The 17339-nt window shown below is 43.3% G+C and overlaps 1 protein-coding gene across 2 annotated transcripts in view; it reads left to right on the top strand.

Annotated features, from left to right (window-relative positions):
• The window catches only part of LOC115224403 (peroxisomal targeting signal 1 receptor), a 49170-nt gene that overhangs the window by 11802 nt on the left and 20029 nt on the right, over window positions 1-17339 (top strand). The window contains exons 6-10 of one of the 2 annotated variants that reach the window (XM_029795300.2): window positions 3114-3285; window positions 4125-4230; window positions 7632-7757; window positions 14553-14671; window positions 16491-16548. In XM_029795300.2, coding sequence (XP_029651160.1) covers window positions 3114-3285; window positions 4125-4230; window positions 7632-7757; window positions 14553-14671; window positions 16491-16548 — 581 coding nt within the window. The remainder of the gene's footprint in view (window positions 1-3113; window positions 3286-4124; window positions 4231-7631; window positions 7758-14552; window positions 14672-16490; window positions 16549-17339) is intronic. The other variant, XM_029795301.2, reaches the window with a different exon arrangement.

The following is a 17339-nucleotide window of genomic DNA, read 5'->3' as shown; positions in this document are numbered from 1 at the left end:
CTGGAATTCCTGAATAAAGCAGATCCAGATGTTTGCTATGTAAGTGAAACTGGGGTTATGGAGGATCCAAGTTGCTCCGTACATTCATCATCATCATCATCATTTAGCGTCCGCTTTCCATGCTAGCATGGGTTGGACAGTTCAACTGGGGTCTGTGAAGCCAGAAGGCTGCATCAGGCCCAGTCTGATCTGGCAGTGTTTCTACGGCTGGATGCCCTTCCTAACGCCAACCACTCCGTGAGTGTAGTGGGTGCTTTTTACGTGCCACCCACACAGGTGCCAGACGGAGCTGGCAAATGGCCACGGACGGATGGTGCTTTTTACGTGCCACCGGCATGGGGGCCAGGCGAGGCTGGCAATGGCCATGATCGGATGGTGCTTTTTACATGCCACTGGCACGGGGGCCGTCCCCTGTCCCCAGAACCATGTAGTTGGAAAGGAACCTCTTTACTACATAGTTGTGTGTGTGTGTGTGTGCTCGCGTGTGTACACACGCGTGTTATACTCTGTGGAGTGGTTGGCGTTAAGAAGGGCATCCAGCCATAAACCAAGCCGAAACAGACTGGAAACTGATGCAGCCTTCTGGCTTACCAGTTCCGGTCAAACTGTCTAACTCATGCCAGCATGGAAAATGGATGATAAATGATGATGAAGTTGATATATATCTATTGTCATCATCATCATCAGCACTTAACGTCCATTCTCCATGCTGGTATGGGTTGGATGGTTTGACCAGGGCTGGCAAGTTGAGGAGCTGTATCAGACTCCACTGTGATTTGGCATGATTTTTATAGCTGGATGCCCTTCCTAATGCCAACCACTCCAAGAGTGTAATGGGTGCTTTTATGTACCACCGGTATGGGTGTTAGTTGCGTGATACTATATATACATAAATACATAAATATTGGAACTTTACATTTCTCAGACTCTACCATCATGGATATTACTGTACACTGTTGTTAATATATACATACATACATATATATATATATAGATATTTATATATATATGTAATAAATCAAATGGAACATGTAGTTGTGATACCCGTGCCGGTGGCATGTAAAAAACATCATCCGAACGTGGCCAATGCCAGAGACGCCTTGACTGGGGTCCGTGCTGGTGGCATGTAAAAAGCACCAACCGATCATGGACATTGCCAACTTTCTCAGGCCCCTGTACCGGTGTCACGTAAAAAGCACCCACTACACTCATGGAGTGGTTGGCATTAGGAAGGGCATCAAGCTGTAGAAACGCTGCCAGATATCAGACCGTAGCCTGGTGCAGCCTCCTGGCTTCCCGACCCCGGTCGAACCATCCAACCCATGCTAACATGGAAAATGAACATTAAATGATGATGATGATGCTATATATATATATAAACAAATGAAGTATAAGGAAAGGAAAAAATTGTAGGTGTAAACAATCTTTAATTCATAAATTCATAATATAAATTCTACAAATTGTTTCTAATTGACATCCCTTTCAAGGATTTCTGTCCTCACCTCTTATATATATAAAATATATATATGTATATATGTGTGTGTGTATGTGTATATATATATATATATATATATTATATATATATATATATATTATATATATATATATAGACACGTAAAAGCACCATCCGTTCGTGGCCGTTTGCCAGCCCTGTCTGGCCCCCGTGTCGGTGGCATGTAAAAGCACCATCCGTTCGTGTCCGTTGCCAGCCTCGCCTGGCCCCCGTGCCGGTGACACGTAAAAGCACCATCCGTTTCGTGGCCGTTTGCCCGCTCTGTCTGGCACCTGTGCGGGTGGCACGTAAAAAGCACCCACTACACTCACGGAGTGGTTGGCGTTAGGAAGGGCATCCAGCCGTAGAAACACTGCCAGATCTGACTGGGCCTGATGAAGCCTTCCAGCTTCACAGACCCCAGTTGAACCGTCCAACCCATGCTAGCATGGAGAACGGACGCTAAATGATGATGATGATGATGATGATATATATATATATATATATATATATATAGGTGCAGGAGTGGCTGTGTGGTAAGTAGCTTGCTAACCAACCACCTGGTTCCGGGTTCAGTCCCACTGCGTGGCATCTTGGGCAAGTGTCTTCTGCTATAGCCCCGGGCCGACCAATGCCTTGTGAGTGGATTTGGTAGACGGAAACTGAAAGAAGCCTGTCGTATATATGTGTGTGTGTGTTTGTCGCCCTAGCATTGCTTGACAACCGATGCTGGTGTGTTTACGTCCCCGTCACTTAGCAGTTCGGCAAAAGAGACTGATAGAATAAGTACTGGGCTTACAAAGAATAGGTCCCGGGGTCGATTTGCTCGACTAAAGGCGGTGCTCCAGCATGGCCGCAGTCAAATGACTGAAACAAGTAAAAGAGTAATATATATATTTATATACATGACGGGTTGCTGGAAAGTTCCTGGCTTTTAGTAAAAAAAAATAGAGAAGGATCAGTTAATTATGATTTTATTCAACAGATTCCCCTCTCAGATTCACACACTTATTTCAGCAGTCCTTCAATTTTTCTAAACCCTGTAAAAGAACTTGGAATGCTGGGCCTCCAGCCAGGCCTTTCATGACACCCTTAAAGCCAGGGACCTTTCAACACCCACTTGTAAAGATATGCCATAATATACATCTGGAAGATCCTAGAAGGACTTGTCCCAAACTTTGGCATTGAAAGTTACATAAATGCCAGAACTAGGCGCCACTGCGTGGTGCCAAGGACTCCAAATTTGCCATCAAGATGTAGGACAAGATACTGTGATAGCCTGGGCTTCCGAGACCCACAGCTCTTCAATATCCTTCCGAAGAACCTAAGAGACCTGCATGGGGTGGATGCAGATGTCTTTAAAATGATACTAGATCTCTTCTTGTCAGGTGTCCCAGATGAACCAACTTCACGGCAGGAGGTGCAGATGAGGGCAGCTGCATCGAACTCTCTCATGCACCAGATGGCATTTGCTAAAAAGCATTCGTGAAGTAAAATCATGTAGCAACACCAAATAGCGGTGCCCCAGCATGGCCACAGCTTGTGAGCTGAAACTAAATAAAATAAGATAAATAAAATAAATAAATAAATAAATGTTTATATGTTCTGAATTACATTGCAGCTCCTGCCATTGCAGACTTAGCTGTTTCTTCAGAATGGGCGAAAGATTTCCTTGCTTCTGAATCTACGCAAAATTCAGACATGGGTGCATCAGCATCTGCTACAGACTCAAATTCTTCTGCTGTGAGATGGGCTGCCGAGTATTTGGATCCTGTACATGCTAATAAAGATTGGTAAGTGCTTCATAACTACCATAGTTATTATTCAGTTGGTTGGAGGGTAGAATTAATAGAGCATTGGACTAAATGCTTTACCAAGATTTAAAACTCCTTGATGTTGTTTAGGTCCTTTTGTGATTCCAGTATCAATAAAGCTGAACATTTTGTCTGAGATTGGATTAAGGTGAAGGTTGATGTGGAGTTTCTCTGTAAGACATTAGCTGCAGCTCTTTGGTCCATTTCTAAATGTGTGTGATTTGTGCAACATTGCTCCTCTCATGCTAATTACCTCAGCTTTGTCTAACAAAGTCCAAATATTTGAATGGAAAACTTGTGTAGATGTATAATCCCTGTTTATATCACATATAACTAAAAACATAAACACACACATACAAAATACAATATATTTACAGGCATGGCTGTGTAGTTAAAAACCTCGCTTTCCCAACTATGAAGTCTTGGGTTCAATCCCACTGTGTGGAACTTTGGGCAAGTGTCTTCTACTATAGCTCTGAGCCAACCAAAGCCTTGTGAGTGAATTTGTTAGATGGAAACTGAAAGGAGCCCTTTGTATGTGTGTGTATTTACGTATTCATGTGTTTGTGTGTAACCTTAAGATATCATGATGGTTGTAAAGGAGCATCATCATCATACAAACAAAGTTTTTCATTTCCAGTCTCCCATGAAAAGCATGTCTGACCATGGGGAAATATTACCTTGCTCAAAAACAGTTGAAGGTTGGCAACAGTAAGGGCATCCAGCCATAGAAAATCTACCGCAAAAACTTCGTCCGACTCATGCAAGTATGATGTGAACATTAAGTGATGATGATGATTTTTTTCCTTCTTTTGCAGGAGTCAAGAGCATGAGAAGAACCAGAGTTACCAACCTGAGGATGTGAGAAGGGCTGCTCAGGAACTGGTCGATTCTCTGAATAATCCAAGAATCGAAGATACTGAGGTAATTGCAATTGTTTGGTTCTTGGTCTGTCTGTCTGTCTGTTCACCTATCTTAACTCTTTATAGCATCCAGGTAACTCTGTCAAATATCAGCAGCAGCAGTGGGGGTGGCTTTATCTCGTATCCAAGAATTTAGCCTCTTCTTTGCCGAATGCTTCCTTTATAGTGATGGCATTGATAACTAAGTGGGTATGGAGGTATGGTGTCTACTATGTATATTTCCTATTTAGTAATGGGGAAGTTTCATTTATAAGGACGTATTCCCGTATTTGTCTGAGTGTTGGGTCTTTTGGGTGCTTGGATCAGATGCGGATGTCAAGATGACCCAAATCTTACGTAGAAGAATGGATAGCATTGACTTCATGGCAATGTTGGTGGAAGATGTCTTTCTCTCCTCTCGTTTGATTTCTTCCTTTTCTTTTCTGGTGGCTTCAAAATTTTCGGTTTCAATGGTGATGGAACTCTGCCGCTTGGTATAAGTCGCAGGCTTATGTTTCAAACGACTTAGGCTGAAATCCATAAAATATAATGCTAATTTATTCACAGTGTTCCGAATTAATCAGACATTATTTTGTTGCTTTGAGTAATTATTTTCAGAATAACATGTAGGCACATAAAAAGGCTCATAAAAAGCACCATCCGAACGTGGCCGATGCCAGCTCCGCCTCGACTGGCTCCAGTGCCGGTGGCACATAAAAAGCACCATCCGAACGTGGCCGATGCCAGCGCCGCCTCGACTGGCTTCCGTGCCGGTGGCACGTTAAAAGCACCAACCGATCGTGGCCGATGCCGGACTCCCCCAGCACCTGTGCAGGTGGCACGTAAAAACACCCACTACACTCGTGGAGTGGTTGGCGTTAGGAAGGGCATCCAGCTGTAGAAACACTGCCAGATCAGACTGGAGCCTTGCCCAGGATGACAGGCAAATTCGTGAAGCATTCCATATTTTTAAAAATCTTTCTTACACCCATTTATATTAAAATTTGCTTTCAGTTTAGCATTCTGCCTTATTATTATTATTTTTTTCCTTTCCTATATATATATATATATTACTAGCAGTATCGTCCGGCGTTGCTCGGGTTTGTAAGGGAAAAAACTATATAAGCATTTTTAGAGAGTTACTTCCCTTATATAACCCGAGCAAAAATCATTAAAAATGCGGAAAAATGATGGTAAATTTTTTTTTAAATCGTAGACTCATCATAGACGCGCGCTAATACCCAGAAGGGCTCGATATGAATGACAACTATAAGATACCCAGTTTTGGTTAAACTGCACCACAAAATGTGGGAGTAGTTAGGAATCTAAATCGGAGGAGACAGAGTCTCACACACACAACTTCAATTTTATATATAAAGATTAGAGAGAGAGACACACACACATATATATACATCATCTTCATCACTTTATGCCACATATGTCGGTATGTGTTGGACATGTCAATAAGGTCCGAGACAGGTCTTATTGGAAGCCACTGCTCACATAAACTGTCGCTCAACATATCAACATATGATTCTTTAGCATCATCACATAGCCCTTCTTCTGTATATTTAGCTGCATTGTGTCTGTTGCCATATCTTAAACCAGGTCCTTGTTTAAGATTTCGTCCACAAATGTCTTGACCATATGACAAGAGCTGAGATGATATACTGACCAGCAACATTATTATATTCTCCAACTAAAACAGGTCAGCAAGTGAACTGTAATAAAGACATATCGTTCCATTACATCTGCTACTTTCTGAAGTAGAACTTCTGACATCCTTTGCTGCCCCCTAACATCTGTTAACCACTAATGACTTCTTTTGCTTACAACATGCCTCCCTCACTGACAACTTGCCCACTTCAATGACAACTTGCCTCCTTCACCTACAACTTGCCTCTTTCACTTACAACTTGCCCCCTTCAATGACAACTTGCCTCCCTCACTGACAACTTGCCTCCTTCACTGACAACTTGCCCCCTTCAATGACAACTTGCCTCTTTCACCTACAACTTGCCTCTTTCACTTACAACTTGCCTCCTTCACTTACAACTTGCCTCTTTCAATGACAACTTGCCTCCTTCACCAACAACTTGTCTCCTTCACTAACACCTTGTTGCTAATAGTAACAACATGCCTCCCTCGTTAACAACTTGTCTCCTTCCCTGACAACTTGCCTCCCTCACTGGCAACTTTCCTCCCTCACTGACAACTTGTCTCCTTCACTTACAACTTGCCTCCTTCACTGACAACTTGTCTCCTTCACTGAGCACTAACAACTGCCATTGCCTACTGACATACTCCATTTCCCACTTACATCCTTCACTGACCACTAGTACCCTCCACTTAACCACAAACAACCTCCACCGCCCACAAACAATCTCCACAACCCACAAACGACCTCTACTTCCCACAAACAACCACCACTTTCCAGAAACTACCTCCACTGCTCACTAACCACTTTCATAGCCCACAAACCACCTCTGCTTCCCACAAACACCCTTCATTGCCCACAAACGACCTATACTTCCTACAAACAACCTCCACTACCCACACACAACCTCCGCTTTCCAGAAACTACCTCCACTTTCCAGAAACTACCTCCACTGCCCACAAACCACCTCTGCTTCCCACAAACACCCTTCATTGCCCACAAACGACCTATACTTCCCACAAACAACCTCCACTACCCACAAACAACCTCCACTACCCACACACAACCTCCACTTTCCAGAAACTACCTCCACTGCCCACAAACCACCTATACTTCCCACAAACACTCTTCATTGCCCACAAACGACCTATACTTCCCACAAACAACCTCCACTACCCACAAACAATCTCCACTACCCATACACAACCTCCACTTTCCAGAAACTACCTCCACTGCCCACAAACCACCTATACTTCCCACAAACACCCTTCATTGCCCACAAATGACCTATACTTCCCACAAACAACCTCCACTACCCACAAACAACCTCCACTACCCACACACAACCTCCACTTTCCAGAAACTACCTCCACTGCCCACAAACCACCTATACTTCCCACAAACACCCTTCATTGCCCACAAACGACCTATACTTCCCATAAACAACCTCCACTACCCACAAACAACCTCCACTACCCACACACAACCTCCACTTTCCAGAAACTACCTCCACTGCCCACAAACCACATTTCATTCCCTATAAACAGTCTCCACTACTCTCAAACTACCTCCACTGCCCACAAACATTCTCTACTGACCACTAACATTATCATCTGCCATCCTGCTATCCATTCTCCTCTGCCCTCCAATACATCCTTGCACTGAACCATAACCATATATGAACAACAAAGCCCTGCCTGTGAATTCCATATCCAATTCAAACCAACCACTTTTTTGCTATTTACTGTTCTTGTTCTGATTTATAGTTCATGAAATTTATATCAAATGTCACCCACGGGGAGACAGAGTTGAGAGACAACGAGGCACTGCTTGGTGCTGTGAGCGCTGGGGATGTTCCTGAGCAGTGGGTAGAACATTTTGTGTCGGAAGAGGTAAGGTCGGACAGAAAACTCCAAACTTGCTATGCAGTGCTGAAGCATCTCCTTGTTTAGTGGATTTTTTTCTCTTAGCAATTTCGTTTGTTTTGTTTTGTTTTGTTTTTTAACGATCCATTTTTGTTTCTAATGGTTTCTGTGTGTTTTGTTACGTGTAATTAACAAATGCATGAAACATAATCTTTTCCTTTTATTTTTTTGCTATCTAATCTTTTTTTATTTTTGCAAGACAGATGTTTGATAAGAAAATTAAATAATTCACATCAGTGGTGTGACATGAAATAACTTTAAATTCTTAAGTATTATAAAATGCATAAATTGGTAGCTTTGGGGTCTGTTTGTTTTGTTTTGTTCTTTTTGTGGGGGGGGGGGGGCGTGCTTTTTACTAAACTATCTTAATGGACTTTTGTTTTCCTTTGTGTTTCAATTTGTCAGGCACAGGTGTGGCAATAAGCACAGGTATGCCTGTGTGGTGAGAAGTTTGCTTCCCAGCCACATGTGTGGTACTTTGGCAAGCATCCTCGATTACAGCCCCAAGCCAATCAAAACCTTGTGGGTGGATTTGGTAAACTGAAACTGAAAGAAAACCCATCACCTACATGTGTATATGTGTGTCCATGTTTGTCCCCAGTTCACTGCTTGATAATTAGTTTTGGTTTATTAACCATCCCCCGTCACTAAGCAAGGTGCTCTGGATGGCACTGCCCCCTCACCATTTAATGGTTGCACCATCAGATTTATAGTGATACACTCGTTTTTGGCACCCGGCAGTTGCCAGGGCTGCTGGACTGACTCCTGTGCAGGTGGCAAGTAAAGAAACACCGTTTTGACCCTGTGCTTGAGGAGATCCATTGAGTCAAGGACACCAACATCAAAAATAAATGGAAACTGCAGTTGTGATCCCTGTGCCAGTGGCACATAAAAAGCACCATCCGAACGTGGTCAATGCCAGCGCCGCCTAGACTGGCTTCCTTGCCGGTGGTACGTAAAAAGCATCAATCTGATCATGGCTGTTGCCAGCCTCGCCTGGCACGTAAAAAGCACCCACTACACTCTCGGAGTGGTTGGCGTTAGGAAGGGCATCCAGCTGTAGAAACACTGATAGATCAGACTGGATCCTGGTGCAGCCTTCTGGCTTCCCAGATCCCCGGTTGAACCGTCCAACCCATGCTGGCATGGAGAACGGACATTAAACGATGATGATGATGATGATGAAGCCTTTTTATATCCATACTGGTGCCAGATAAACACGCCTGTGCCTGAGCTGTATAAAAACACCCAGTACACTCTTTAAAGTGGATGGTATTAGAAAGGCAGCCAGCCATAGAAACCAAGTCAGAACAGACGTAGAACCTAGGCAGCTCTTCTGCTGGTCACCACCTGTCAAACCATCTAATCCATGCCAGCATGGCAAATGGATGTTAAATGGTGATGATGATGATGTATGGTCAGTATTTTGGTGCATTTTGTATTATTACTAACTTCGACACTTATGTATGTGGCTAATAATTGAATGCATTTTCTACTACTAACTATTATAAATATATATGAGATCAGTATTTGAATATATTTTGTAACCACTAACTATTACATCTGTGGAGGCGCGTAGCTTAGTGGTTAAGGTGTCAGCATCGTGATCGTAAGATTGTGGTTTCGATTCCTGGACCGGGCGACGCGTTGTGTTCTTGAGCAAAACACTTCATTTCACGTTGCTCCAATTCACTCAGCTGGCAAATATGAGTAACGCTGCGATGGACTGGTGTCCCTTCCAGTTGGGGAACACATACGCCATTGAAACTGGGAAACCGGGCCCATGAGCCTGGCTAGGCTTTAAAAGGGCGCAGTTATTTATTTTTATTTAACTATTACATCTATGCTGTTTGGTCAGTATTTTAATATATTTTTGTCACTACTAACACATCTGCATATTTGTGATCAATATTTGAATAATTGTTGATTGACTAATTATCATATTTACATATAGTTAGAATATTAATGTATTTTGTCACTACTATCCAAAAGAAATTGTGTTGCTGTTACTGTATATCGATATATGTGAACATAGTTATACATCACCGACTTTCCGGACATGGTGGTTGTAAACCTCTTATAACTCATAATCCGCACTAATTTATGAGCTGGTACATCAAATTCCTACACCTGCCAGACTAGTTTACTGGTATGTGCAATATATATCAGTATTGCTCAGAACAGTATTAATAAATTTGTGCTAATGCATGTATACCTGTATTTCATTTAATTATTTAAGTAAATCTAACATTTAACATAGGCGCAGGAGTAGCTGTGTGGTAAGTAACTTGCTTACCAACCACATGGTCCCGGGTTCAGTCCCACTGTGTGGCACCTTGTAAAAATACAATAGGATTATTTTTTCATATACAGCCGATGTCTTTGGAGGTCCAGTAGAGTAGAATAGGAATCAAAGGGATCCATAGGGGCCAAAAATGGTTGAGAACCTTCTACCATGGCCTTGGGCCAACCAAAGCCTTGTGAGTGGATTTGGTAGACAGAAACTGGAAGAAGCCCGTTGTATCATCATCATCATCGTTTAACGTCCGTTCTCCATGCTAGCATGGGTTGGACGGTATATATGTATATATATGTGTATGTATATGTGTGCGTGTATGTTTGTGTTTGTTCCCCTAGCATTGCTTGACAACCGATGCTGGTGTGTTTATGTCCCCGTAACTTAGCAGTTCGGTGGGGGAGACCGATGGAATAAGTGCTGGGTTTGCAGAGAGTGGGCTCTGAGGTCGATTTGCTCAACTATAAAGGCGGTGCTCCAGCATGACCGCAGTCAAGTAAAAGAGTATTTGTTTAATTTATTGCAGTGGTTCTCAACTGGGCTCCATGCAGCCCTTGAGGGTCCATATAAGATTCTGTTGTTAAAATTTATGTGCAATAAGTTGCTTATACTTCCCAAAATACATAAAATATATTAATCTTTTTATACAATTCCTGCTATTGCTTAATTGTAAAAATACAATAGGATTATTTTTTCGTGAAGACCTGTTGAGGCAAGTGAAAATCAAAATCAAAATTGATCAACATGAATGGAAATTGTAGCTGTGATACCAGTGCCGGTGGTACTAAGAGAACCATCCGAACGTGGCCATTACCAGCGCTGCCCCGACTGGCCTCCGTGATGGTGGCACGTAAAAAGCACCATCCGATTGTGGCCGTTGCTAGCCTCATCTGGCCCCCGTGCCAGTGGCATGTAAAAAGCACCATCCGATCACGGCCATTTGCCAGCCTCGTCTGGCACCTGTGCAGGTGGCACGTAAAAAGCACCCACTGACTCACAGAGTGGTTGGCATTAGGAAGGGCATCCAGCTGTAGAAACACTGCCAGATCAGACTGGGCCTGGTGCAGCCTTCTGGCTTCGCAGACCCCAGTTGAACCGTCCAACCCATGCTAGCATGGAAAATGGACGTTAAACGATGACGATGATAATACAGCCAATGTCTATGGAGGTCCAGTAGAGTAGAATAGGAATCAAAGGGATCCATAGGGGCCAAAAATGGTTGAGAACCTCTGATTTAGAGCATACTGATCAAGATAACCACCCCTGCTTCAGAAAAAAAAAATTCAGTATTCTGGAAAGGCTTTCAAACCAAAGGTTCTGAAAACTCAATATTGTACCTGTATTGCTTTTCATTTTCTGTGTCTTCAATTCTATGATTTGGGTTTTTAGGGTTTTTTTTGTTTTTTTTTTTGGTACATTTTATGTCATTTATCATATGCCATGTAAAATAGTGCAGGAGTCTATATTTATTCAAATGACTTACTAAATAACCAAAAAAAACCCACGAAATTTTGTGAAAATATAATTATTTTCTCTGTGGTTGAGAAGTTTGCTTTCTAGTTTACGTGGTTTCAAGTTTGGGCTTGTGTCTTGTGCTTTAGCCCCGAGCTGACTAAAGCCTCATGCATTGATTTGGAAAACTGTAACCAGAAAGAATCTTTGTGTGTGTGTGTGTGTATGCTAGATATATGTCCCATGATTGATCAGACTATCAGATGCTGTTTTACATTGGTGATCACAGTGCACTTTGCATTGCTTTAGCTTTTGGCTAAGTGATCAGGCCAACATTTCTCTGATTGGAAAGCTAGTCTGTCGCAGGGTCACCCATTTAAAACAGAGTTCGAACATAAAATCATCACACCCCCTCCACGGCGATTAATGCGGTCTTTGCGGAACAGGTTCTAGCCGGCTATGCTGAAAACTCCATCACAGAGTGCAGAATGTGCCCATGTTTCCGTGACTGGGTTGATACTTTTGACGTAAGAGTCAAAAAGATGTACCTTGTTGCATAAACTACGGGCATTCAAGGACAGCAGTTTGTATCTGGATTTCAGATGATGATATACAGGGGATGGCAGATTGTTCTTGGTTAGTTTCCCAAGATTTTTGTATTGCCAGTTGTTGTGGGTGCAGTTTGCTCAGTCGCATGGAGCAATGTGAAACAAAGTGTTTCGCTCAAGAACACAACACACCACTTGGTCTTGGAATCAAATCCTGATCTCTAGATTGTCAGTACAACACCCTAACCACTAGGACACACACCTTCATACACACATATGTGCGTGTGTTGTAGACTAGGAAGGAGGGAACCAGCTAGGGTGAAGGAAACTTCTCAGGTAGAGGCATACAGTTGTAAGTTAAGTTAAGTTAATTTTTTGGCTCAAAAAGCAAAAAGCAAGGCCATGTAGGGGGACATGGAGTTATGTACAGGGTGGTGTTCATGCAAAGAGTTCAGGCCATTTGTGGTCAAGGGAGACTTTGAACCAAGCGGTCGTCGGCATCTTCACTATCTCATCCGGCAGCTTATTCCACGGATCCGCAACCCGGACGGAGAAAGCCCCTCTCCTTCGATTGAGATGAAATTGTCGCAGATAGAGCTTTTCGGAGTGACCCCGCAGCCGATGCTCTGGAGCAGGAGTGAAGAACAGCTCTTTCGAGAGGTTACACTTTCCACTTATGATGTTGTGAGCAAGAATGAGATCTCCACGGCGGCGGCATTTTTCTAGAGAATAAAGGTCGAGCGTTTTTAGCCTTAACAGTTTGCAGACAAATGGGTGCCACAAAGCTAACCTCTTTTACTCTTTTACTTGTTTCAGTCATTTGACTGCGGCCATGCTGGAGCACTGCCTTTAGTCGAGCAAATCGACCCCAGGACTTATTCTTTGTAAGCCTAGTACTTATTCTGTCGGTCTCTTTTGCCAAACTACTAAGTTATGGGAACGTAAACACACCAGCATCGGTTGTCAAGCGATGTTGGGTGGGGAGACAAACACAGACACACAAACACACACACATATATATACATATACATACATGCGACAGACTTCTGTCAGTTTCCGTCTACCAAATCCACTCACAAGGCATTGGTCGGCCCGGGGCTATAGTAGAAGACACTTGCCCAAGGTGCCACGCAGTGGGACTGAACCCAGAACCATGTTGTTGGTAAGCAAGCTACTTACAACACAGCCGCTCCTGCACCTATAAAACGAAAGTTGCATCGGCTGAGAATCGAACCTGGGCCACCTGTGTGGTAGGTAAGCATTCTACCACTGAACCACTGATGCTCACAATGTTCATGATGCATTCAAGATGATGACCACAACTCAAACTGGATTGGTCATTGCCTGGTTAACATCACAGTGATATTGAGGCTTGTCCATTTTATGGTGTTAACCTAGGCACTACCTTGAAGAATTTTAGTCAAATGGATCAACCCCAGTACTTACTTTTTAAAGTCTGGTGCGTATTCTATTGGACCCTTTTGCCAAACCACTAAGTTATGGGGATATAAACATACAAATAGTGGATGCCAAGCACAGTGGAGGACACACACACACATACATACATACATATCACCATCACTGACCAGTCTATCAGATGTTGATAGACATCGCTGGTCACAATGCGCTTCACATTGTTTTAGCCTTCAAATGACGCCACCCCGCTGGCTAAGCGAGCAGGCCAACAGAAGAAAGAGTGAGAGAAAGTTGTGGCGAAAGAGTACAGCAGGGATCACCACCACCCCCTGCCGGAGCCTTGTGGAGCTTTTAGGTGTTTTTGCTCGATAAACACTCACGACACCCGGCCTGGGAATTGAAACCACAATCCTACGACCACAAGTCCGCTGCCCTAACCACTGGGCCATTGCTCCTCCACATATATATATACACACATATGATGGGCTCCTTTCAGTTTCTGTCTATCAAGAAGACACCTGTCCATCGTGGAACTGAACCCAGAACCATTGGGGTTAGAAAGTAAACTTCTTATCACACAGCCATGTCTGCACCAATTTGCATACTCTTTTACTTGTTTCAGTCATTTGACTGCGGCCATGCTGGAGCACCGCCTTTAATCGAGCAACTCGACCCCAGGACTTATTCTTTTTGTAAGCCCAGTACTTATTCTATCGGTCTCTTTTGCCGAACCGCTAAGTAACGGGGACATAAACACACCAGCATCGGTTGTCAAGCGATGTTGGGGGGACAAACACAGACGCACAAACACACACATGCATATATATATATACATATATACGACGGGCTTCTTTCAGTTTTCGTCTACCAAATCCACTCACAAGGCTTTGGTCGGCCCGAGACTATAGTAGAAGACACTTGTCCAAGGTGCCACGCAGTGGGACTGAACCCGGAACCATGTGGTTGGTAAACAAGCTACTTACCACACAGCCACTCCTGTGCCTATATATTTTTATATATATTTTTTCTTTTTTTCTTTTTTTTATGAAGAGTGCTAAGTCTTTAGTTGACCAATGGCAAGAAGAATTCACCAAAGAAATGGGCAGCGAGACAATTTCCGATGAACAGTTTTGGGAGAACCTTCAGAAACACTGGGAAGATGTTGACCGGTAATTTTTTTTTCCTTTTTTTTTTTCATGTTTTAGCATTCAGATTAATCTGTCAAATGTAATTTCATTTCATTTGAGTTTGAGTCCATGCTCAGGCCAAGTCGAAGACTCCACCCTCAGAGTCTGGTGTGGTTGCCAGGTTGTATTCTCTGTTTAATTTTGACATGTGTAGGAGCGAGTTTGAGTCAGTTTGTGCTCGTTGTGTATATCCTGGGAGATGGGGTTCATCTCTAATGGTGCTTAAGTATCTATCCAGCTGCAATTTGAATGATTCCACACTGCATCCTGATAGATTTCTGACATGTACCGGAATGGAGTTGAATAGTTGTGCTCCTCGAACCAACAGACTTTGACATGTGTAGGAGCGAGTTTGAGTCAGTTTGTGCTCGTTGTGTATATCCTGGGAGATGGGGTTCATCTCTAATGGTGCTTAAGTATCTATCCAGCTGCAATTTGAATGATTCCACACTGCATCCTGATAGATTTCTGACATGTACCGGAATGGAGTTGAATAGTTGTGCTCCTCGAACAACAGACTTTGACATGTGTAGGAGCGAGTTTGAGTCAGTTTGTGCTCGTTGTGTATATCCTGGGAGATGGGGTTCATCTCTAATGGTGCTTAAGTATCTATCCAGCTGCAATTTGAATGATTCCACACTGCATCTGATAGATTTCTGACATGTACGGAATGGAGTTGAATAGTTGTGCTCCTCGAACAAACAGACTTGACTCTCGCAGGGTTTTTGCTGCTGGCCAGCCTTTTTGTTGATTGGTGGTAGCTGGCAGCGTCTTCCGTGGCGCAGTGAGTGGTAGGTTTTGATACCAAAATTTGGCACCTTTTGCTCTATCATTTTCCAATGTTTGTTTATTCAAATGGTTTGAATAAATAATGTATTATCTCACTCCTAGATTTCATTGATGTAAAAAAGCATCCAGTCCACACTTTGAAGTGGTTGGCATTTGGAAGGGCTGTAAAAACTGTAAAAACCATGCCAAAACTGACCTTGTTTGTTTGTTGTTTGTTCCTTCTCGAGCCATACCTGGCTCATAAGGACTGGTTTCTCAGTTTCATTGGAGTATAGGTTCCCCACCTGGATGGGAAGCCAGTCCATCGCAGGTGAGCTGCAAGATGCTGGAAGAAAGATTGAGAGAAAGTTGTGGCAAAACAGTCAGCAGAAGTTCACCATTACCTTCTGCCGGAGCCGCATGAAGCTTAGGTGTTTCGCTCATAAACACACACATCGCCTGGTCTGAGATTCGAACCCACGATCCCTCGACCGCGAGTCTGCTGCTCTAACCACTAGGCCATGTGCCTCCACAAAAATGACCTTGCTTGTGCTGTTACCATGTAAAATGCACTCAGTCTACTGTACGAGGTGGTTGGTGTCAGGAAGGGCATCCGATGATGATCGTTTATTTTTAGAATGACATTGTAGGGTAGGTGTGTGATGCTGTTTCTGGTTAGTTTTTAACTTACAACAGGTAGAATATTTGGACTAGTTTAGATGCTAGAGGGTCAATGTTTTGGTGAGAGGGAAATGGGTAGCTCATGTGACTTGTATTTTGTAGGGAGGATGAGAAGAAAGAAGTAACCCAGGACTTGGGGTCTACACGGAATGCTTGCAACAGAGCTAATTGTTGAATTCTTCCTGAAAGGCATAACTGCAACCTGCTCTTTTCACTTTTTCTAAGAATTTTTACAGTTTTGTTTTTTATTTACAGCTGGGAAATCTGGTTCAAAATGGGTTTGTAAGTGCCTGTCCAATTTCATGTGAGGCATTGAAGTCTAAATGAATTTTTTTTTTTTCATGTGTTACAGAAATGTGACTGACGGCCATCCCTGGTTGACAGAATATACTGACAGTGAACTCTACCAAGTTAGTTACTGCATTCTTCAACCTCTCTCTCTCTCTATCTCTATCATTCTCTCCTCTTTTTGTCTCTTACTTTCTCTCTCATCATCCTCATTCAGCATCCGGTTTTCCATACTTGCATGGGTCAGACAGAATTTTCTATAACCCAGATGCCCTTACAAAATGTGTTATAGTGCACTTCTCAAATATGAAAATCTATATAGCAGAAGAGTTTACTATCCCTCTATGAACTCACCTGTATTATTCGACTGGCCCCCGTGCCGGTGGCACGTAAAAAGCGCCATCCGATAGTGGCCGTTTGCCAGCCTCGTCTGGCACCTGTGCCGGTGGCACATAAAAAGCACCCACTACACTCATGGAGTGATTGGCGTTAGGAAGGGCATCCAGCCGTAGAAACATTGCCAGATCAGACTTCCCAGACCCCAGTTGCACCGTCCAACCCATGCTAGCATGGAAAGCGGGCGCTAATGTCGATGATGATGGTTGTTGCTGTTGTTATTGTTGTTGTTGTTGCTGCAGCAGCAGCAATCTGATAGAACTGTTAGCACACTAGGTGAGATGCTTAGTGGTATTCTGTCTGCTGCCATGTTCTGAGATCAAATTCTGCCGAGGTTGACTTTGCCTTTCATCCTTTCGGGGTTGATAAATTAAGTATTAATGAAACACTGGGGTTAGTGGCTGTGTGATAAGTAGCTTGCTTACCAACCACATGGTTCTGGGTTCAGTCCCACTGCGTGGCACCTTGGGCAAGTGTCTTCTATTATACCCTCGGACCGACCAAAGCCTTGTGAGTG

The sequence above is a fragment of the Octopus sinensis genome, linkage group LG25 (assembly GCF_006345805.1).
Source record: "Octopus sinensis linkage group LG25, ASM634580v1, whole genome shotgun sequence".
In the NCBI taxonomy this organism is placed as follows: domain Eukaryota; kingdom Metazoa; phylum Mollusca; class Cephalopoda; order Octopoda; family Octopodidae; genus Octopus; species Octopus sinensis.
Note: the sequence above shows the minus strand (reverse complement) of the source record. Positions and strands in the feature narration are given on the sequence as shown.